This window comes from Neofelis nebulosa, chromosome 2, assembly GCF_028018385.1.
Source record: "Neofelis nebulosa isolate mNeoNeb1 chromosome 2, mNeoNeb1.pri, whole genome shotgun sequence".
Classification (NCBI taxonomy): Eukaryota; Metazoa; Chordata; class Mammalia; order Carnivora; family Felidae; genus Neofelis; species Neofelis nebulosa.
Window position 1 is genome coordinate 142,317,459 of NC_080783.1, and position 24,279 is coordinate 142,341,737.

General features: G+C 37.4%; 1 protein-coding gene across 2 annotated transcripts; it reads left to right on the forward strand.

The window, feature by feature from the left end:
• The first annotated feature begins 1,218 nt into the window (after positions 1–1,218).
• Positions 1,219–23,533, forward strand: GCLM (glutamate-cysteine ligase modifier subunit). Of its 2 annotated transcripts, none has more exons than XM_058716514.1 (7): positions 1,219–1,779; positions 6,763–6,828; positions 8,135–8,219; positions 11,580–11,639; positions 12,858–13,060; positions 14,678–14,792; positions 21,332–23,533. In XM_058716514.1, exons 1-7 carry the CDS (start codon positions 1,654–1,656, stop codon positions 21,352–21,354), a joined length of 678 nt encoding a protein of 225 aa, XP_058572497.1. In that variant the 5' UTR covers positions 1,219–1,653; the 3' UTR covers positions 21,355–23,533. The 2 variants fall into 2 exon arrangements, with proteins under 2 accessions (XP_058572497.1, XP_058572496.1); XM_058716513.1 differs by lacking the exon at positions 21,332–23,533 and adding an exon at positions 19,518–20,236 and having other exon boundaries at positions 1,222–1,779.
• The last annotated feature ends 746 nt before the right edge of the window (positions 23,534–24,279 follow it).

Below are 24,279 nucleotides of genomic sequence, written 5' to 3' on the forward strand. Positions count from 1 at the left end.
AGGTATAACCTCTAAGTTTTAATCAAGAATTATTTGCATGATATTAGAGAATATACAGGAAGTCAAGAAACAACGCCACAGCAAATTAACACAAGAATCAAATGTTTACAGGGGCTCAGATAGTTAAGAATTAGACTTGGGCTCAAGTCCTGATCTCAGGGTTCCTGGGTTCCAGCCCTAGGGCGGGCGGGCTCTGTGCTGACAGCTCAGAGCTTGGAGCCTGCTTGGGATTCTTTGTCTCCCTCTCTCTCTCTCTCTGCCCTTCTCCCACTCCTGCTCTGTCTCTCAAAAAATAAATAATTTAAAAAAAATTTTTTAAAGAACCAAATGTTTACATTAATTAAAATACTCCATGCTTGCTCCTGCTTCTGGCATTACCCTTTTCAATGAATTCTTACTTTCATTCAGCCAACAAATATTTACTCAAAATCAGACTCAATCTCTAACCTCCTGCTACCAGCTTCTTTCCACCTCCCCCTGAATTTTTACCAACCGGAATTTATCTCTTTTATAATAGAATTTTGCTTTTTAATATATCTAATTGCTCTTAACGAGGGTAAATGTTTCTTGAGGAAAGCTCAATAAATGTTCAATTTGAGGTTCATACCAAGTCTACTACATATGAAACTTAGTAGTAAAGAATCACAAAATCTTCCCTGATCTCACCGGTCGAAGTGTTCTCTTTAATCTGAACTCATCAGGAAACTGCCCTACGCTACCCTTTCATACGCTTAGGCCTTACCTTTAGAACTAGAGTATTAGCTTCTCAAAGACAAAGATTAAGTTTTACTCTTTGACTTCACACACTGTCCAGCAAATAGTGCAAATCAAGAGACCTTAACGAACATGAAGAAACACCCGCAGTTTGGGGGAAAAGGCCTTAAGAAAGAAAATGAACTAAAAGGGTAGAAAAGCAAAGAAGGGGAACTTTGCCTTAACACCTGCTTTTAGGAACTAAAACCAACTAGTGTTTCAAAGCCATGGTAGATGCTTTCGCTGTCTTTTTAACGAGGTATGGAAGGAAATCACCAGCGCGACCGCCCATTGGCTGGGAGGCGAAACCGCGAGCGCGGCTGGTGACGCTAGGTGGAGGGGGCACGGGCCGGCCCTCCGTCCTCTGACCGGCAGGGGGAGCCCTGCCGAGCGCCGGGTCCCTCCCCGCCCCGCCCCGCCCCGCCCCGCCGCGCGCGCCCCGCGCGCCCCGCGCGCCCAGCGCTCTCTGCGCCGCGCGCCCGCCCCGCGCCACGCCCGCCACAGGCCAAGGGCCAGTCACCCGCGGACAGGCGTCCCGCAGCCTTCTCGCCGCCCCGCCCCGCCCGGCCCCGCCGCGGGACGGGTAACGGTTACCAAGCACTTTCTCAGCCGCGATTTCTGCTTAGTCATTGTCTTCCAGGAAACGGTCCCTTCAGTTGGGAGTCAACTCTGAGGCGGCAGCCGCAGTAGCAGCAGCCGCAGCCGCCAGCGCGTCTCTCCCGGGCCACCGCTCCGCCACCGTCCGGCCTCCCTCGGTCCCGAGCGCAGGCCGAGGTCCCGCCGCGTGGGGCCGGCAGCCTCGCGCTCGGCTCTCCCGCCTCGGGCACCGCGTCCTGCGGGGCGGCCTCCTTCCTCGCCTGCGACCCCGTCGCCTCCTGGCCCCTTCGGTCGGCCGCTGCCATGGGCACCGACAGCCGCGCGGCCGGGGCGCTGCTGGCGCGGGCCCGCACCCTGCACCTGCAGACGGGGAACCTGCTGAACTGGGGCCGCCTGCGGAAGAAATGCCCGTCCACGCACAGCGAGGAGGTGAGAGACGCGGAGCTCCCGGGGCAGGCCGCCGGCCGGGCGGCTCCGAGAGGGAGGCAGCGCCCGAGGGGAGGGCGGGCGGCCAGGCTCGGGGCGCGGCGGAGGGCGCCGGGTGAGGCCGCTGGGGTTACGACGTCGCCTCCAAACCTGCTGCCCCGCGGCCGCGCGTCTTAAAACACTTGGCAGGTGCAACTTCACCCCGGGGGACGCCTCTGTCAAGCTTCCGGGCGACAGCCGAGCTCTCGAACGTACCGGCCCCCTCTTCCTCGCGGGGGTGGGATGGGCGGGATGGATGCAGAGAGAGCCAGTACCTCGCTCCCACGCTCTCCCAGCACCCCGGCCCCTTCCCTCCTCCCCACCCCGCGGCCAGCTGAAGACAGTGTAGAGACTCGCTTTTCCGGGATTCAGGTGAGGGTAGCAGTAAATAATCCACTTAGCTCGGAGGCTGACAGGAGTTTCTCTATTACTGTAAGGCAGATGACTAAACGCTCAGGTTCGGCTTTGGAATAAGGTACAGATTTTTCTCGCCCAGGGTGAATCTCCCTTAGTTTATTTCCCTGAAGACTAACCGCTAGTTTGAAGTGGCAGAGATCAGTCTGGAATTACACACGTGTTACGGGTTCGGTGCTGGTCATCCCTGCGTGGAGAGTCCGTGTGCACAGCCCGTTGCGGAGGCATGTCGGTGGTGTGGGACGATCGAGTATCGAGGGACGACTAAATGAAACACACCTTTTCGTTCAGGAGCTGTGTGACTGTGAGAAAGTTCCCTTCCCTCAGTCTGTCTCCACAACTTTGAAGCTGATCAACCCGCTGTGAGGATGAAAAGAATATAGGAAAATGTTCACCATGCAGGCATTTATGTCATTATTTTCATCTGATTGCGTCAGAAAGCTAAAACAAAGCTTAATTAAAAGAAAAAGTGCCCTATGCCACCTTATGACGCTATCAGCTGTAGTCCTAGGCAGCTTTTGCTCTTTTATTGGAGATGCCGGTAATCTGTGCAGGAGCACAGGGCATCCGCGTATGCTCTGGGCCTGTGGCCAGGCCTGGTGTTGAGAGCGAGCACCCATCAGAGTGAGAACTCTGGGCTGTAACTTCAATAGGAATCAAAGTCCGCACCATATTCTGTGACCAGATTCCATCCACCTCAGTGTGTGTACCTTTTTCTGTTTAAACCGCCCCACTTAGACTGTTTCTCCCCCAAGTAAATATTCCTGTATTTCTGGTCCCTTAATTTCCTCTCAGCGTTGTTGGTTCACTGCACCATTTTCCATGTATATTAACAATATTGGGTGAAACTTTTGCTCTCTTATTTCACTGCAACACCCTCTAAAGTAGTGGCCTTCAGAGTTTTTTGACTGCAAGCCCAGTAAGAAATTTTACCTTGCAGTCGCGTTCATAGTCCATAAGGACAGAAAGTAGGATGCGCGGTTGCCTGGGGCTGGGGGTAGGAATGGGTAGTGACTCCTACTAGGCACATGGAGATGTTCTAAAATTGGATTGTGGTGATGCTGCACAACTCTGTAAAACTCTGCACAAATTCTCTAAAGCTCATTGAGTTGTGCACTTAAAATGAGTGAATTTTATTTATGTAAATTATACTTAAGTAAAACAAAAAATCTCAAAGGTTTTATGAAAATATTAACCTTTAGTATATACTGTGTATTCTGATTTTTTTTCTTACTTTTCAATATAACAAGTCACATCCCACACTCTTTATTTCTTTTTTTTTTTTTTAAGTTTGTTTATTTTTGAAAGAGAAAGGAAGCACAAGTGCGGGAGGGGCAGAGAGAGAGGGAGAGAGAATCCCAAGCAGGCTCTGACTCAGGGCTGGAATCCGCGGACTGTGAGATCCTGACCTGAGCTGAAGTCAGATGCTTAACTGACTGAGCCACCCAGGTGCCCCTACACTATTTTATTTTATTTTATTTTATTTTATTTTATTTTATTAAGTTTATTTATTTTGAGAGAGAGAGTGTGGGGGGGGGGGAGAGGGAGGGAAGGAGGGAGGCAGGGGATCCCAAATAGGCTCCTCACTGTCAGTGCAGAGGAGCTGAAATCAAGAGTAGGAAGCTTAACTGACTGAGCCCCCGAGGTGTCCCTACACTTTTTATTTCTTAATGTAACAAGTCATACTCCACAATTTGAAAAACATTGTTCAAAGGACTAATTCTGGTTTGGGTGTTTTATTTTGGGTTGCTGCATAAGAGGGACAAAATAAGCTAGAAAACATTTGAGGAAAACTTGAAGATATGGCAGCATATTGTAGGGAAAATATGACAGTTTAGTTAGGAGCGGCATGTTTTGTTTCCATGTAAAAAGGAACTTTGTATCACCCAAAGCTCCAAATTAGGATATGCTACTTGAAACAGTTTAACCTCCTAGAATAAAGAAACTGAATAAATCACTCATTATTAAGAAAATTTACACATTGAGTAGAGAGTTCAAGTTTCCTAAAAAGGTCTCTTCTAGTTCTAATGTCTTTCTTTTCTTTCTTTTTAATGTTTATCCAGTTTTGAGAGAGAGAGAGAGAGAGAGAGAGAGAGAGAGAGAGAGAGAGAGAAAGAAACAAGCAGGGGAGGGGCAGAGAGAGAGGGAGATACAGAATCCAAAGCAGACTCCAGGCTCTGAGCTGTCAGTGCAGACGCAGGGCTCAAGAAACCATGAACCGAGAGATCGTGACCGTGAGCCAAAGTTGGCCACTCAACTGACTGAGCCACCCAGGTGCCCCTCTAATGTGTTTTGTCAATTCTATGATCTTTAAAAAATTTTTTTTTCACTAGAATTTTATGAAGTCAAATCTTGTTTTTTAAATGAGCCATTATAGGACTGTTTTGCTTAGTTCTTTGTTGTAAGAGTATTTGGCCAGAGGACTCACATAGTAAGTATATTTACAACTCTTAAACAACATGAGATCTAATGATACATGACATTATGATGATACTTCTCTTCAGTGATCATATGTGTATATGATAAGAATGAAGAGAGCAGAGCATAAAAAAGTATAAGGTTAATGTTGGGTCAATATACATATAAAAGATTAGAAATCACTAGTGATATAGGCAATGAATTTCTCATATTATTGTAACATTGGGTCTGTTCTGACATTTTGCAGAATCCAAGATTATTAAAGAAATGGTTTCAAGAAGGGGTGAATACTCTGAAAATATACTTCCTTCCTGAATTGGAGAATTCATCAGGAGAGCCTTAAGTATGCAAATAAGCCATCCTTCCAGAGGAAGTTTTCTTAAAATTCTCTCATGATATGAGCCAAACCATACTTGATAGAATTCTTAACCTGCTGCCTCAACTTTTACTAATTTTGAAAAGAATATTGACTTGTAATTCTCTCTGGAATGATTATCAACTAATTTTATTTACTATTTAAAATTTGATTATATATTTTCTATGAAGATACAGACCTTGTAGATTGAATTCATATGGGTTATTGTGGATAGCACATATAGTTTTGTAGTAGATTATGAAGCTTAATCTAGATGACTCTGAGCTCTTAAATTGATAGACCAGTTTCTTGTAATTATCTGTACTAAGATAAAAGCAGTAAAGGGCTTGTGTCCATTTTTATCATAAGCAGTCATAGATCAGATAGTTCAGAAGCTGAGTCTGTGTTATTGCTATTTGGAAAGTGCTTTTGCAGTTCAGGGACTTGCTCCCAGTTACTCATTTATTTTCTCATTGATTGCCCACAGAATGCAAAGCACTGTGTCCTTGGATGTTTGTAAGTGATCTCAAATTGCTAGTGTTGCCCATTAGTGGTCCTAAATCAGTTTGCCGAGTCATAGAACAGCATATTTTTTTCTAATTAATAGAAGCCATCAGAATGCCTGGCATGTAGCAAACTATTTGTTTTGTAAATATTTTGTTCTGTGTATGTAGGTAGTCACTCTCTATGTGAATGTATGTACGTCTTACTCTGGACCACTATTAGACAAGTTTGAAATACACTGACATAAAGCATGAAAGATGAATGAGCACTTTAATGGATTTACAACATACATAATGTCAGTATAAACAAATTTTTGTTTGTACAAGAATATACTGAAGGCAGGTTGGAGGTATACCTAAGTGTTAGGAAATGACATGTGGGCTGACATTATGCAAGTTGACTTGTGTTAAGATATGACTACAGTGCAAGGCACCTGGGTGGCTCAGTCAGTTAAGCCACCAACTTCGGCTCAGGTCATTTTCTCGTGGATTCGTGAGTTCGAGCCCTGCGTTGGGCTCTGTGCTGACAGCCTGGATCCTGCTTCAGATTCATTCTCTCTCTCTCTCTCTCTCTCTCTCTCTCTCTCTCTCTCTCTCTCTTCTCTGCCCCTCCCCTGCTCATGCTCTGTCTCTCTCTATCTCTCAGAAATAAATGTTAAAAAAAAATTTTTTTAAATAGTTAAAAAAAAAAGAAAGAAAAAAAGATATGACTATGGTAGTTCTCAAACTTTGTATGTTGCTCACATGGGATACTTGTTAAAATGCAATTTCCACTGCCCTTAGAGTGATTCAGCAGGTCTAAGATGGGGCTCAGGTACTGTAATTTTTAATGAATACCACAGGTGAATAAGGTAGGAGTTCCTCTGGCCACACTTAGAGAATCATTTGTTTGTCTTTGAGGAATATCTCATAGTGATTAATAATAATTTTAGTCAGCCTCCCTGAACTTGAACCCCTGTTTCTTTTTGTTTCTTTGTGAATACTTTTATGTCTCAAAAGTTTACTTAAACTTTCATTAGTACAAAAATACTTTTAAAATAAGTACTGTTTATCATCATTTGAAGATTAAGATAAAAACAGATTTAAATACGTTTTTGTTGAAGAAAACAAAAAACTTGTAAAACTAAAATTTTGGTTTTTATGATTTTTCCTATTGACATCTTTTTTCCACTTATCAAACAAATACATTCTTATTGTAGAAGTACGGAAAAATGTATAGAGTTTGATTAACAGTTTCAAAACGCATTCCTTTTACAGCTTCGAGATTGTATCCAAAAGACCTTGAATGAGTGGAGTTCCCAAATCAGCCCTGATTTGGTCAGGGTGAGTAAAACGTGAATGAAGAAATCATGTGGGTCAAAAGGGAAATGCAGTAAGCAGGGAATTAATTCCCCAGTTGTGATAGGGAAGTCAAATAGGCAATTAGCATAAAACTCCCTGTAGCTGACTTGCTGAGATGGCTGGCTGCCTGACCCAGTATGCTTAAGCATAAAACAGAAAATCCAGGATGTGTCACCAAATCTTCAACTAGACAAGATAATCAGGATTCTCGGTGCTTAATTCCCAGCACGGTATCTTCACAATGTATTTTGTTCCAGTTTATATTTGGTCTAGTAAAGGAATGACTGTTGAGCAATTTTGGTTGCTAGATTGCTTTGGTAGAGCATCATAACTCTCAATATAATTTTTTTAATGTCAGTTTCAAGTGAAACACTGGGTGTCACATTAAATACCAATATATGACTATTATCATAAAATTAATATATAAACCAGAGTGGTTGCAAGCCACTCTTTGGAATCCAATTCAGCCAAAAGCTCATAACAAATTACATAGACTACTTTAAAACTGTGAAAGAGGACATGTGCTGGAAACGCTTGTTTCCCTAGGCATTCTGCAAGTTTAAACTCTCTAGCTGCTAGGCAGATGTTGATTAATGTCTTTGATCAGTCTGTGTTTCTCTGAAATGACCATTTGCCTCTATGCATGACTGATAAACACTTACTGTAAGCCCTTGATGTGTGCTAGGCATTGTAATATGCTCAAGAACTGTGAGGAAGCCCTCACTATTTACTTTGTAAATGTGGGTTAATATATTTCTGATTTATATGTACTAACATTTTATCATTTTCCTCATAATTTATTCATTATAATGCATTAGAATGGCCTTTACTTTTTTTATTGCATTCAGGAAAAAAAAACTTGTTTTAAAGTGTTTGTGATTAATATAAGAAGTTTTTAACATGTCATTATCCTGAATGGATAAATATTTATCATTTTTCATTGGTTTCTTTTTTAACTAAAATTATGTACTGTGCTAGTAGTTCTAACTCTTCACATGTTTCCCCACCGCCACCACTATTTGTTTTGTTTTTGTTTTTTATCATGCATTCCTCTGAGTACCTGCTCAAAATTAGATAATTTTTCCCAGTAAATGGACACACACACACAGCATTTTACCTTTGTTTCAAGGTTTTGCAAACCTTATGAAGCTCATCCAGACATTCAGTAAAGAACCCAGTTATTTTATGGGCTCTCTGCTTCTAAAGGGCACTATGGACAATAGAAAACATATAGCTAATCAGAAACATTAATTTTATATTTATTGTAAACATTGTGTGTTTATTATAGGAGTTTCCAGATGTCTTGGAATGTACTGTATCTCATGCAGTAGAAAAGATAAATCCTGATGAAAGAGAAGAAATGAAAGTTTCTGGTAAAGTCCAGCCTTTACAATTTATTTTGTAATACAGTGGAAGTGATAGATTTTGTCAGGCATGGGAATAAACCTTTCTTTCCCTCTGGTAATGAGAGACTCAGTCACTAAGTGTGAGAAATACAGAGATTCTTTTTAAACATAATCTTGTAAACTCCAAGAGGAAGTTATAGGAGGTCAGTTTTGGCTACTTAAGCAGAGTCAGAATAGAACTTCACCTTGCTCTTCTTCATGGTGGTCTCATTAATTTATATGTTGGACTTCAGAGCAGTAGGAAGATTAAGGTGGAGGGAATGGAAAGAAGAAAGAGAAGGCTTAAGAGCAGTGTTTACCTGAAGCGAGCATAAGCCTTCTCTTCCTGGTGGAACACTGCTGAGCGATGGCTGAAGTCATCTGAAAGCGTAAACAGAAGTCTGGCAACAAGTTGCATGAAGAGAAGTAAAATACATGTTAAACTCATTCAACAAATGTATTGAGTGACTGTTTTCCAGAGACCATGCTAAGCTCAAGGAATGAAAAAATAGAGATGTGCTGTTTTTGCCCTCAGTTTACAGTCAGCATAGCACAGTTATTAAAAGCTTGACCTTGGCTAGATTGAAATTCCTTCATATACAGATTACTGACTGGTGTAATTTTGGGCTAACTAGTTACTTAACCTCTCTGAGCCTCGGTTTTCTCATTTATAAAACAGGGATGCATCTGTTTCACAGGCTTCTTCGTAAATTAGGTGAAATAACAAAAGCACTTAACATAGTGCTTGGCAAAACATTTAAGTGCTAGCTAGATAGTTGTTATTTATTACCATTTGTGGTTGTGTTGTGGCTGTTACTTTATTAGGATGGACATGTAAGATGAGATAGGGCATTGTCTTTTGACTCAATAACTACCATTTGTTGAATTATATTGAGTTAGCAATATAACGATTTGGTTATATTTCCTCACATGATTCTCAAAACAATTCTACAAGGTAGGTCTATTGTCCCCATTGCACAAGTGACGTTAAATAACTTAGAAGTTGTCATATAACCAGTATGTGGTTGAACCAGGAATCCATCCAGGTATGCCTGACTCTAAAACCCATTTATTTTACAACACATTGCTATTTGTGTTGGAAAAGGAGGTAAAAGCAACCTTTTCTCTGTGGTTGATTGCAGTTCTTCATGGTTTAGATCCATCTTGGAGCTTGTACAGGTTGTCCTCACTTCCTAGAGGGCTTCAGATTTTTGATAAGTATCAAATTTTTCCCTATTTGAAGAGCTTCCCTTTCCCTACGTATCTAAAAATACCTCCTTTTTCAGAGAAAGGAGACCATTTCAAATAGCCCAGATTCATGACCACAGGGATAGTGGTGGGGAGGGTTTTCATGGAGCACAACTATGGCAGCTATGGTTGGACCAAAGTGGTGAAGATTGACTCTCACCTGGTAGAGAGTGGTGATGACTTTTAAACAGAGAAGCTGCATGAGGAAAGCAATGCTTTAGGAATATTAGCAGTAGAAAGGAAGGGACAAACAAAAGAAATGTACAAGGTAAATTTGTTGTATTTGTTGAATACCAGGCAATTTACATACAAATACTTCATTAGCCCTGCTTTTTTTCTCCATTCCCTTTTCTGATTTTCTCTCTTCTTGCTCTCCCACTACTCCACCTATTTGTCTATTGAGTAAATTTAGATTTTGAATACTGAATTTACATGAGGTAAATCTATACAAATAAATTTGAATTTAAATCAAGCCAAAGCCTCAGTCTTACAGAAAACTACTCTGCTTTCCTGGTAACCAAAGAAATGCCAATTAATGTCCTGAAACCACATTAGGTGTATATTGTACCTATTAAATTAGCAAAAAACTTACATTTGATAGTGTTCTATATTGTTAGGAGAGAAATTCTGTTTTTTTGGGTTTTTTTCAAATGTTTATTTCTGAGAGAGAGTGCAAGCGCAAGCAGGGGAAGGCAGAGAGAGAGGGAGACAGAGGATCTGAAGCGGGCTCTGTGCTGAAAGCAGAGAGCCTGATGCTGGACTTTAACTCATGAACTGTGAGATCATGACCTGAGCCAAAGTCAAGAGTCAGACACTTAACCAACTGAGCCACCCAGGCACCCCCAAATCTTTTATATAACAGTAGGAGGTAAATAAAATATAAGAAGACTCACAAAAAAGCTCATACCCTTTGACTCACAAATACATTTCTGACAATTTGTCCTTGGGAAATGCTTCAGCATAAAGTTGAACATTGGGGCGCCTGGGTGGCGCAGTCAGTTAAGCGTCCGACTTCAGCCAGGTCACGATCTCGCGGTCCGTGAGTTCGAGCCCCGCGTCAGGCTCTGTCTGGGCTGATGGCTTGGAGCCTGGAGCCTGTTTCCGATTCTGTGTCTCCCTCTCTCTCTGCCCCTCCCCCGTTCATGCTCTGTCTCTCTCTCTCCCAAAAATAAATAAAAAACGTTGAAAAAAAAATTTTTTAAAAAAAAAAAATAAAGTTGAACAAAGTTACCAAGATGTTTCTTTAACATTGTATGTAATAAAAAACTGGCACTAATGTAAGTGTTCAAAAAGTAGGAAATTATTTAGTAAGTTATACCCTATCAAAATTACAGAATAATGTTCAGCCATTAAAAATGAGTATGTAAAATTATTCATTAAAAATAGAGAGTATACAGAAACCTAAATAGTGACTGCTTTCAGTGATGAGACAATTGGCTTTTTTTTTTTTTTTTTTTTTTGGTCTTTGTATTCTTGTAGGTTCTTCTCATTTCTAGAGTCAATATATTGCTATTATGATTTTAAAAAAACTTTAAGGGAACTAAATAGTTGATAAAGATGTAAAAAAAATTATGTAAAGTTAAACTAAATAGATAGGAATAAATGCTATACCCTGCTTCATATGACCAGTAACTGAAAGGTAATGTCTAAAACTTAGAACGATTGTATTAGAAAGGTGAGGTTGTGGTGTTCTTTTCATTTTTCTTCTCATTATAAGTAATTTTAATTTAGTCTTTGCATTGATTTTAGTTTATTGAAGAAAGTAATATGCTCCATTAATATTTAATACATAAAAATATACATTTTGAGTAATTTAAGTTTGTATATTTATCTGACCTGCCTTCTAACAGATGGAAAATTATTATTTGCTTTTTTGTTTTGACAAATGGGTATTTTTTTGGCAACTGACATATAAGTTAAAAATTACAATGGAAATGTACTTTCATGTCTTAAAATGGAAACTATAAAATTATGTGACTAGGAAAGGAAAGATAATTCATACATGATTCTCTGTCATCTTAATATTGTTGGCAATGTTAATACTGTGTAGTAAAAGTTACCCAAATGTAGTAATCAGTTTTGTTTTCTTTTGTTACCCAGCAAAACTGTTCATTGTAGGATCAAACTCTTCATCATCAACTAGAAATGCAGTTGACATGGGTAAGCAAAAATTTAACTTTTTACCTTCATAATGATCTTTAAATTAGTATAGGTGTATTAGTTAGGTCTTGTGTTCAGGTCCAGAAAAAAAGAAAATGGGCTCATTCCAATTTTACTCTTTAAGGTTCTAGCCTAATTTCTTAAGGCTTATGTCAGATCATATAAGCATTTGTAGGTTCATATTTTGATATATAAGAAGAATGTAAAAGATATAATCAAATATTGACTATATGTTTGGAGATAGAAATTCTTAACCCTATTCTTAGCCCTTTTAGTACTATAATGAAATACCACAACCACCACCACAACAAAACAAGCATTTTCATCTTTGGCTCTTGGTTAGATTATTGTGATATTACAATTATTCAATATTTTTTCTTCTAAAATGTTCTTACAGTATAGAGGTTGGACGCTTAAGTAATTAGCTCTATAATATAACTGTGGAATGAAAAAATCATTTAAAGTAAACTCTTTAAATTATTTTTATAGAAATTACCTCTATTGGGGTGCCTGGGTGACTCAGTTGGTTAAGTGTCTGACTTCAGCTCAGGTCATGATCTCACAGTTCGTGAGATTGAGGCCCGCATTGGGCTCTGTGCTGACAGTGCAGAGCCTGGAGCCTGCTTCAGATTCTGTGTCTCCCTCTCTCTGTGGCCCTCCCCCACTCACACTCTGTCTCTCTTTCCTTCAAAAATAAATAAACATCTTAAAAATTTTTTAAAAAAGAAATTAAATTACCTCTATAAATATAGATTAGAACCATAAATTTAGTTTTTCAGAGTCTCAAGACTATTCTTTGCCATGACTACCAATTACAGAATATGAGGTCAGAATTCTTATAGTCATCCATATAAGATACTAGTAGAACTGGAGAAGAAAATTTTATGAAGATAAGGAAGCTACCAAAAAATTGTCTTAGAAACAAGATGAAGGCCTGTTCTCCAGAAGGACTATAATAACTGTGAGTCCCTAGGAAGGAGGCAGGTCAAAGAAACTGACCTGTCTGCCACACAGACCCAATAGATGAACAGGGGCTTATACTTTTTTAAGAGATGGAAATGTTGTAAATGATTATGAAACTGAGTGAAATAATCTGCTATATTAGAAAACTAGTGAACCATATGGACAGAATTTAGTGGGATACTTGAAGGACATTAGAAATACTTGTTTTTATTATGTAACAAATATTTATCCTTTTCGTGTTTTCCTTCACATCAGCCTGTTCAGTCCTTGGAGTTGCACAGCTGGATTCTGTGATCATTGCTTCACCTCCTATTGAAGATGGAGTTAATCTTTCCTTGGAGCATTTGCAGCCTTACTGGGAGGAATTAGAAAACTTAGTTCAGAGCAAAAAGATTGTTGCAATAGGTACCTCTGATCTAGACAAAACACAGTTGGAACAGCTGTATCAGTGGGCACAGGTAAAGCACAGCTAGATCACAAGTACTCTGGGAGGAACCCAGCTGTTATAGTCTTTGCTACATACTGTTTAGCATCATACACAATAGTGGACAGTCACTGTTGATTTGCTATTCCAAATGTGGGAGTTTTGAGGCAAGATTTATCTAAAACATTGGATTTTTTGGTCTCAAATACGTGCCTAATTGAGCTTAATTATTAATTTGATTTCAAATAAGTGACATATTGGGGTGCCTGGGTGACTCAATCGGTTAAGTGTCCAACTCTTGATTTCAGCTCAGGTCATGATCCTACAGTTTGTGAGATCAAGCTCCATGTTGGGCTTCATGCTGACAGCATGGAGCCTGCTTAGGATTCTCTCTTTCCCTCTCTCTCTCTCTCTCTCTGCCCCTCCCCCATGCATGCACTTGCACTCTCACTCTCTCAAAATAAATACACTTAAAAAAAAATGAGTGACAAAAACACTGGAAAATGTGTCCTAAAGCACTGATAGCCAAAATGAATTAAGGCTGTTTCCTTCAGTTTTACTTTTGTGATAAAATTATTACATTTTTCTTTAGATAAGATTACATTGTGGTTCTGATTTCTTAAGTAAGGGAATATCATATATAACAAATATTTTGCTGTTACTTAAAGATAAAAAAGACTTTAGGTTCATAGAATTTGATACAGAGTAGGTGTCATAAATTAATCACAACTCTCTGGCCTAATAATGTACAAAACTATTAGGGAAGTTGCTTACTAACTAGTATTTTACCTTTACTCTCTGTGTTGTTCTTTTTTCCTTATACTTCATCCCCAATCTTCTCCTTTTCAGATTTTTCAGTTTCTTATGGACAGGAAGACCCTAGAGAACATGTTGCCCCTTCTCCCTTTGATTTGGTGATAGCCAGAATGTGGCCAAGATTCTGCTGGAGAGACTTGGGTGATCTGGAATGTATCTATAAATTAACCGGAGCAGCCGTTAGAAATTATCTAGTTCTTTTTCAAAATGTGTCTGATTTATAACCATATTTTAATTTTATTTAATGTTTATTTATTTTTGAGAGAGAGACAGAGCACAAGTTGGGGAGGGGCAGAGAGAGAGAGAGGGAGACACAGAATCTGAGGCAAGCTCCAGGCTCTGAGCTGTCAGCACAGAGCCCGATGCAGGGCTCAGACTCACAAGCTGTGAGATCATGACCTGAGCTGGTCAGAAGCCCAACCAACTAAGCCATCCGGGCGCCCCTATAACCATATTTTATACTCTAATATTAAATGTTTGTATCACTCCTCTTTGATCTTTTACCTTTAAGACATACTCCCTCTTTAGCTGGAACCATCACACTTAGAATCATGTTTATTTCTGAGACAGGTGTACTAGGTTGCAGGTACTAGCGGGAGAGTTTCTAATAGTGTAGCACTACATTGGCTACCACCTGGAGTTCTTTGCTTTCCCTGTTACCACTAACATGAGTTAGAAAAACATATGTTAATAAATACATTCATTTAAAGTATTTTATAAACTGTAAGCATTATACATGCAATATTTCATATTTTCTAAAGTTGTGTCCTTTAATTGCTTTCCACTTTTTGTAGTACTTAATTTAGTGGCAATGTCATGATTTTCTTCACTTTAGGTAAAACCAAATAGTAACCAAGTTAATCTTGCCTCTTGCTGTGTGATGCCACCTGATTTGACTGCATTTGCTAAACAATTTGACATACAGCTATTGACTCATAATGATCCGAAAGGTAAGATTGAGATTTTCATTTCTTGATTGATCATGAGGTTTTATCTTACAAGAAGCTACTTGTTAAAATTTAATTTTTAATTTTGTACAGTGATAAATGTTTCCTAGAACTTCTCTTAATGGTTAGTTCAAAATACATATGCCTTTATTTTAGTTTCAGAAAGCTTTATTTTGTCTTTATATCAATGGGAAAAAAATTAATGGGATCATTTCCTGAATATCCAGTCTGTTGAAGTTTATAAATATTAAGGATCTTTTAGGATATTTTAAATACTGTCATATAAAATCTTGTATAGTACAGCAAAAATTGTACCGAATAGCCACTTAAAGGGGATAAATATCTAGAAAGAGAGGCAGGTAAAATTTAATTTAAAATTTAAGCATCTTAGGATAGGTAATTGATTAGGTATTTTATTAATCATTACTATCAAGACGTATGTTTTGTGTTGATCAGAAACATTTGATTATTGAGAATGGCTTCTCTGCCTTCTGTAGAATAATTTTTATTAACATTTTACAGGATAAGTAGGGAAACCGGGAAGAGAATGTTTTATACTTTATACTTATTTATTTAGCAGTCTGCTCCATTCTTATTTTTTCACTGAAAAAACTGAAACAGTGTTTTTGATATAGTTCTAAGTGAGAAATGTCTTGTGAAAGTTTTAAATCCCTAAGACATTTTTTGAAATTTTAATTTATTTTGAGAGAGAGAGGGAGAGTGAGTGTGAGCAGGACATGGGCAGAGAGAGGAATCGAGAATCCCAAGCAGGCTCCATGCTCAGCACAGAGCCCAATGCAGGGCTCTATTTTACAAACCTGAGATCATGACCTGAACTGAAATTAAGAGTCGGACACTTAACTAACTGAGCCACGCAGGTGCCCCAGAGATTTGGCCTTTTTTACCCCCCAAAGTAGGCTCTACACCAGTGTGGAATCCAGTGTGGGTCTTGAACTCATGACCCTGAGATCAAGACCTGAGCTGAGATCAAGAGTGGGACGCTCATCCAACTGAGCTACCCAGGTACCTATGACACTTTTATAGAGGTTTTAGTTTAATAAATACTGGAAGAAATTACATTTTCTAGGTGATTCTTAGAGAAAAAACATTTAGCTTTTACCTCCATGTCTAAAAAGATGGCTTTATACTGGTGGTTGGATTCAGTTAGTGTGCTCATGTATACCCCCTTAAGATGTTACACTATTTATTAGCAGTCTGCCACATTTTCATTTTTTCACTGTTTTGTATGAAGAGGAGGAGTTTTAATAGTTACTGTTCATTAGATACTAGGTATCATGCTAAATGCCTTTGAGAGATGATCTGTAATCCTCACAACAGCTGAAACTAGACATTTTATTGGTAAGCCTCAGAATTAAGAAAGTAGCCAAGGCCACCCAGCTGGCATGGGACAGAGTTTAAACTTGGACTTGGTCCTGGCTGAATTTGGAGCCTTCCTCCCTATACTATACTATCTTTTTGATTTGAGATGGTAGCGTTGTGGTATTTCAGCCTGAAAACCTTACTTTCTTGTCAGTTTTCATTTAAATGATACCAGAATAGGAGATAATGACTTTTGCCTCTCCCTTTAGTAATTACTTTCGTAAGTAATTAGATTGATTTTTTAAAAAGTCACTTTAGTTGAAAATCTAACAAAGAATTTCTATGCTGATTTGTTCTGAAACATAAACCCAACTTTAAATTCCAACTTTCCATATGTTAGTAGATATTATATCACTTATCTATCTATTTGGTGGGGGTGAGGAGGAGGGGGGCTTTTCCAACAGTAATTATTACCAACAGCTGATGGATGAGCCTGCACCCCATTCTAGCTCCACTTGAAAAAAAACTCTTTCCTTCTTCCAGTAGGAAAGGAAATAGGAAAAGACTAAGGTGTCTGGTATTTTATTTCCATGTTATCTAAATGTTGGCATGTGGATTATGTGCTAATGCATGTTGTTATGGTGAAATAAATTGCATATATATATGAGAAGAGAGATTTAATCCTTTTTTGATATTTTTTTGTTTTACTGACATAACTTGACACTCAGATGTCTTTCTAATTATAATTCTAAACCCTTTGATTAGAATTTATAGGCTGATTCTGCATATACCATTAGTGAATCTTCACTTTGATCTATAATGAAGCAATTCTTTTCTTAAAAGATTGTGTTTACTGATTCTAAAGAGCTCTCATGGTTAATGTAAAAGTGTGTAGTTAAGTTGATGAATAATAGCATAGCTCTCTGATTATGTGTGTCACATTTTATTTTTTAAGCACTCAAGTTGTAAAACATTTAACTCTACTTGTCATCTAAAATAGAGTTTTGTTTTTAAGTCCCCTCTAAAGCCCTTCCTCTGTTCTAAAATTACCCTGTTCTTCAGAAAGTGTTTATTTTCCATTACTCTTTGCCCTAGAAGTTGCGGTAACAGTTCAACTACAGTCAGGGTGAAACTGTGAAGTGGGTGATCCTGACTCAGAACCTTCCCGTTTTCATTTGTTTCACCCTCCCCTCACTCCCATTAAGTCTGATCTGCTTTATGTCTCATTTCCTCCAGAATCCTCTTCTCTGTCAGATGGTCTGATAAGCAAATCCATGTTCATGTTACTTTCCCAAAGAGACATTTGCCTTCCATTTATGAAAGCTACACTTCACTAGGCTGCCAAGTTATCTAACCTCTCTGCCTCAGTTTCCCCCTGGAAAAGGGGAGAATATATCTATTTTATAGGGTTAACATGTAGATTAAATGAGCTAATACATGTACTCAGAAAAGTGCCTAGCACATGATAATAGCAAACATTTACTGAGAGTTTACTATTGACATTGTTCAAATATCACAGCAGTTCTTTTGGGGGAAGTGGGTCCTTTAGCGCTCCCAAATCATACAGTCTAGATGGTCACTTAATCCCTATCTGTGTGGTTGGCTCTGACCCTAGTAGAAACTTTTCACATTGATTGGTTGATTCAACAGACATTTGAGTACCTATTATGTGTCAGGCAGTGTTCAGAATACTAGGGATATAGGACCAAGTCATATAAATTCCAACACTCATGATGTGAGGAGACAGACCATAAGATAAATGTTAAATGTGATAAATGGTGGTACATGCTATGGAGAAAAGTTGACTGAAGGAGAAAAGAGTGCCCAGGTTAGGGATTGTTGTTTTTGTTTTTGTTTTTTTAATTTTTTTTTTTTTTAACGTTTATTTTTGAGACAGAGAGAGACAAAGCATGAACGGGGGAGGGTCAGAGAGAGAGGGAGACACAGAATCTGAAACAGGCTCCAGGCTCTGAGCAGTCAGCCCAGAGCCCGATGCGGGGCTCGAACTCACGGACCGTGAGATCGTGACCTGAGCCGAAGTCGGACGCTTAACCCACTGAGCCACCCAGGCGCCCCGGGATTGTTGTTTTATATGGGGTAGTCAGGGAGACCTCTCTGCTAAGGTGACATTAATCAGAGACCTGCAAGAAGGGAGAGAACCTGTGGGAATCTGGAGGAAGAGGATTCAGGAAAGAGTAATCAACTGATTCAAAAGTGTGGATGTGCTTGAGGATTTCAAGGCCAGTGTGGCTGGAGAAGAGGCAGTGAGAAAGAGAGTAGTACATCAGAGCAGGATGTAAATGTAGAATCAGAAAATACTTTATCAAAGAGATGCCAAAGAGTTTTTAAATGATCACTGGTGCCCGAGAGAATATGATAAGATTGGCATTCTGACATTATCAACTGCTAGTGGAATTGTAAAGTACAGCCCATCTGGAAAGCAACTCAGAGTATACTATAGATCAAGCTTTCAAAATGTACTTGTACTTTGACTTTGTTATTCCATAGCCAGGCATGCATTTTAAAGATGTTCAGCATAGCATTATTTTTATTAGCACAATACTAGGAAAAATTTAATTTTTTTGGTCAGCAATGAGGAAATGTATAAATTATGAGATCTAGATAATGTAGTATCTGGGTGATTATTAAAAGTGATACTTCCGGGGCACCTGGGTGGCTCAGTCAGATAAGCGTTTGACTTCGGCTCAGGTCATGATCTCACAGTTTGTGGGTTTGAGCCCTACGTCGGCTCTGTGCTGACAGCTCAGAGACTGGAGCATGGATTCTGTGTCTTCCTCTTTGTCTGCCCCTCTCCCACTCACCTGTGTCTCTCTCAAAAATAAACATTAAAAAAAAAAAGTGATGCATGCAAAGAATAATTACATGGAAAGATTCATAATATAAGTTGAAAAAATAAATTAGGTTGTAACTAGTTATGATTTTTAAGATATGGAAAATAGATGCAGAAAAAAAGTTGGAAGGAAATACGTGGCAATGGAAATGATCTCTCTCCAGTTGATAGGATTATTGATAACTTTCCTTTTTCATCATTGTATGTAACTTTCCTGTATTTTCACTGGCTCTACATTAGAATCGCCTGGAAATCTTCAAAAACAAAACAACAACAAAAAAAACCAAAACAACTATGCAGGCTCCACTCATCAGAAGTTATGAATTAAATAGGCCGGGGTACAGGTGTAGATACCTTAAAGAACTGCCTGGCTCTTTCTGATATTCTGGTTCAGATTCATAGCATACATTAAGGAAAAGCATATTTTATATTCTTCATATTTTATATTTCTTTGAAGTGTTTCTTTTGTTGTATCTAAATGCTTACCTACATGGTAAAGTGTTGTTATTTTCAAATTTAACACTTTGGGTTTTTATTTGTTGTTTGTTTGTTTTAAGAACTGCTTTCTGAAGCCAGTTTCCAAGAAGCTCTTCAGGAAAGCATCCCTGACATTCAAGCACACGAGTGGGTGCCCCTGTGGCTACTGCGGTATTCAGTCATTGTTAAAAGTAGAGGAATTATCAAATCAAAAGGCTACATCTTACAAGCTAAAAGAAGGGGTTCCTAACTATGACTTAGGATCATAACCTACTTACTGACTTGTAGTTTCCTTGAATATAAGATAAAATTGAGATGTATAAAATCTGGTTACTTCCTGTAAATGCTGTCATGGAGGCAGATATTCTTCAGTTATATTTGACAACATGTTATCCGTCAAGTTTTGAATACTTCTCCTGCCTCCATATCAGTTCACTCACCTGAACCACTGTATTGTTTTCATTAAACTATTATTTTCTAATTGAAATTGCCTATAAAGAAAATACTTGCAATATATTTTTCCTTTATTTTTATGACTAATAGAAATCAAGAAAATTTGTTGTTGCATATATTTTGGGCCTAGGCATCAGGGTAATGTATATACATATTTTTTATTTCCAAAAATTAATTAAAGGCTTCTTATTCTATAGTATAACTAAGCAATTACAATTGTTAAGATTGAAATACTGGAAGATATTTTTTCTGTTATTAATGATTATATCCAGAGTAACTGGAGTAGCTGGGATCCACAGTAGTGTAAATAAAATTCATTTCTTCAATACATGAATGAAAACTTAAACTTTATGTGTCCTTGCTTGTATTTACCTATAATGATTTAACCTTGTATTCTTGTGCCATATTTTCCTTGCAATGATTTCCAAGACAAACCAAAGCAAATCTGAAAAAGGAGACTAGAAGCTTTGAAATTATTATTTGGGGTTTTATAAAAGCAACTGTTATCATCTCCAGATTCTTTTTAATTCTTGGTCCATCCTTAATATTTTGCTACTCATTCAAGAATATTCAAAAGTATTGAGTGTTTACCATGTACTGGGCATTGTGGGCTATGGGAAGTGGGGGGCATAAGCATTCAGAACCAGCTGAGTAAAATAGGTAATATTTGCTCCCCACTAATAACTGGCTAGGAGGTACTAAAAGCCAGAAAAGGAGTGAAAAAAATCTTTAATTCAGGGCCAACATTGTCTTTTTGGACAACTTTTTTGAGATGCAGTCTTAACTATTTAAAAGCAAAATGGTATAATACAAACTTTAGAACTAGAAGAGGCTGTAGATTATTTATTATAATTCCTCATTAGTTTAAGAACCAGAAAATAGCAAATAAATAAGCCATGACCTCTGATATATACTATATGTCTCCATAGTTCTATAAATTTGTCTGTCATCCAAATAGTTTGAAAATTTCTTCAAAAATCTCATATCTCAATCAGTACTTTTAAACCATGTGTCCTAATACATGGTTTATAAAAATTAAGATATAAAACTAATTTTGCCAAAGTTTTTTCAACTTAGACAAAAAAAAATATGGTTTCATATTCAAAGTAAATACAGTAGACTCTTCCTATTCTAAACAAGGTTTTATAGTTTACTGGTTGGATAATTTCATCATTAGAATTATAATGTGAAATCAGCTGAATTACTTGCTAAAACTCATTTAAACTTAGAGCTTCCTAAAGCCTTATATAGCCTTTTTAGTAATTGTATATGTTATTGAATGTATATAGTTAACTTTTTTTTTTAACCTGGAAATGTACATTTTTTTCATACAACCTAAGTTTTTAAACAAATGTTCATTTTAATTTAAGCCTAAACAGTGAATTGGTCAAGGTATTTTAAGAGGGAACTTTAAATCACATTTTTTCTTTTTAAACCCTAGACTTACAGAAATGGATTGTTTGAAGGGTTATTTTGAAGACTAAAAAAAAAAACAAACAAAAACTAATGTTGCTGATTTATGCAAGTGTCAGACGAGCTTTTTTGTGTGTTCTTCTCTCCCCCCTCTCAATGAAGAAGCAAGATTATAGTTTCATGTTGTGAAGGGGATCAGGTAGATATGGAATTTTAAGATTATTTTTTGTTTCACTTCTGTACCTTTAATTTCTGTTTTTGAATAACCTGTAAAAATGATTTTTTTAAGGCTTTACAATATTCCAAGCTGATATTTGCATCTTTTTTTCATAAACTATCAGAATATAGTGAATACTTTCCAAATACTTAAGGACTTAATGTTTAAAAAGCCATAAAATAAAGAGCAGTAATACTACCAAATAATTGCTTAAAGCTGAAAGCTAAGTTATCAATAGTGTATATAACAGATACGTTTTCTCAGGAGAGGTGTGTCCATGACTCAATATAGAAAGAATTTATATAATTTTTTTTTCCCTATAAACATAAAAAGAAGCTACAGCTTGTTATTACATTTCCAAAATACACTGGAGCCTTACTTTAACACAATGTACTGTAACTTAGAATTTGTTCTATGATGAGTCTATCTTGAATTCCCATCCAAGAAACTATAGTCACCAGAAGGACCAAGGTGTCTTATAAAATATGTTCACATTGTGTAAATTCTGAAGACTACATTGTGCTGGTATCCAAGTTAGAGTATCCATTTAGGGATGGCGGGTGCTAGATTGAATCACAAGTTAGCTAATGATTTTTCTGTTCTCAAAGATCACTTAAACAGCTATGTATGGAATAGAAAATAAAGTTACTCTATTTTGCATAAATGCTGAGACTTTTCCCTACCAGAGCCAAGTAGTAACTGAAATAAGATCTTTGTTTTCAATGATAAAGGCTTAAGTCTCATTTAATTACATCTCATTTTTTAACAGATTTCTTTCCAACTTTTCAACCTAGCATTTTCAATATTGGGGAATGTAAGTGATTGACAGTTTATTATATATTTGCCGACAGTTGATCTCTCTGCAAATTGTATGTTTACAGAAATCTGAAGTTGTTTTAAGGAGAATTTAAACCATTTGTTTTCATAAGCAAATATACCAACTTATGATTCTGAACCTCTTTTTTAAAGTTAACTTCCTAGTGTACCAGAACTTTTACCTGTCATTTCCCCCATAAAGTTGATGATGGGATAGGTCAGTTTTATTTTTGAAAACTATGTAACATAATTTTCACTAATATTTTTTATAGTTTTCAGAATTAGAAATACACTTAGGGGAAAATGTTTTCATTACATAATTCTACTTTTATGTGTCTGTAGTAGTGTATCATGAAATACAGGCAAAATAAAAGCATTAATAAACATGTTTATAATAGTCTTTAATATCACCTATGAGTATTAATGAATTACCTAATAAAGTGTGTTGTATATTTTTTAACTGAGTTGAATAGTGTAAGCATCTAGAATATTATATTGATTTTGACCTACTTGAATTCATAAACAGTATGATTTGAAAATTATGAATAGCTTTTAAGTATCCAAGCCATATAGCTATTCATGCATTCATTCATTCAATGATTTATCAAATGCCTACTATATGCCAACCACTGTGTAAGGTATTGGCAGATAAACATAGAAATGAAAAAGAACCTGTGTCTTCAAGGAGCATATAGTATATGGTGGGGTGGGGGGGGGGGAGAGATCTGTACATGAATAAGCAATAAAGGCTGCATCTGTTAATGACTGAAGTGGTGAAAAGGGATTGGCATATGGAAGGAAGTGGGGCTAGGGAATATCTACTGCTAGGAGACTCCCTGAAGAAATTAGTCTTAGAGTAGGATGACAGGATAGGTGGGCATTCTGGCAGAGGCCTTTGTTTGCCTCATTTGTAAATATGCTTTTATTGAATGATGAACAATTTATATGTAAACTTTAGAAACTCAGTGAAAACACTTTCTTAGAGAGCTTGCCCTTACAGATAAAAAGGAATGGCTTCTGTTGAGACAAGAGTAAGGTTGGAAAAGTAATGTTTTATAATCAAGAGGCTAAAACTTGCCCAAATCCCCCACATAGATCAGAATATGGCTGTTACATAGTTTCACTACCAGAAAAGTCAAACAAAACTTTAATATGTATCTCTCAACAATGAATAAATGTATAAAATGTCATACAAGATTTTTGTGTGTCTGTTGGTCCATTATTTTAGAAAGGTTCATGTTTGACAATGTCCATTACTTATTTTAACTCTATTTTCCTTGTTTCTTTCCTCACTGTTGATTCTTTCAACTTTTCTTGCTTAAGTATATGTCCTTAGTAATTCTTTCCTGGAAGGTCTTTGGGCAGTAAACTTTCCAGGTCTCTTTTGTCTGAAAACATCTTAATTTAGTTCTCAATCTTAAATGATCATTTGGCATTATAGAATTCTAAGTTTCCAAATACTTTCCCTGAGCAATTTGAAGACAATATTACACTGATTCCCAGTATATATACTCTTCCTGATGAAAATCTGGATTTCTGTCCCTAAAAGTAATGTCTTTTTCTCTAGTCTCTTTTTTATTTTTAGTTGAAAATTTCAACCTACTTTGATATGATTGGAATTAGAACAAAGCAGGAAATTAAAAGCTGGCTGCAAAACTTTTTGGTAACATAAAACTTAACCACAAAAGAAAACAGATAACTGGATTTAATCAAAGTTTAAATCTTACATCCTTCAAAAGACATTAAGAAAGTGAAAATACAAGATGCAGGGAAAATATTTCTAGTACATATTTCTGAGGAAAAATAGGACATAATAAAATTATTTTAAAATTACACTTCAAAGTACACTGTTAAGAAAGTAGAAAGACAACCCACAGAATGAGAAAGTATTTGTAAATCATGTGTAAGGTACTTGTATCCAGATTGTATAAAGAACTCATAAC

Bases quoted from the DNA above. Each gene is read 5' to 3' on its own strand.
- GCLM (XM_058716513.1), top strand. From the start codon at position 1,654: ATGGGCACCGACAGCCGCGCGGCCGGGGCGCTGCTGGCGCGGGCCCGC. The intron at 11,640-12,857 runs GTAAGCAAAAAT...CCTTCACATCAG, and splicing joins TAGAAATGCAGTTGACATGG to CCTGTTCAGTCCTTGGAGTT. The intron at 14,793-19,517 runs GTAAGATTGAGA...GTTTGTTTTAAG, and splicing joins GACTCATAATGATCCGAAAG to AACTGCTTTCTGAAGCCAGT.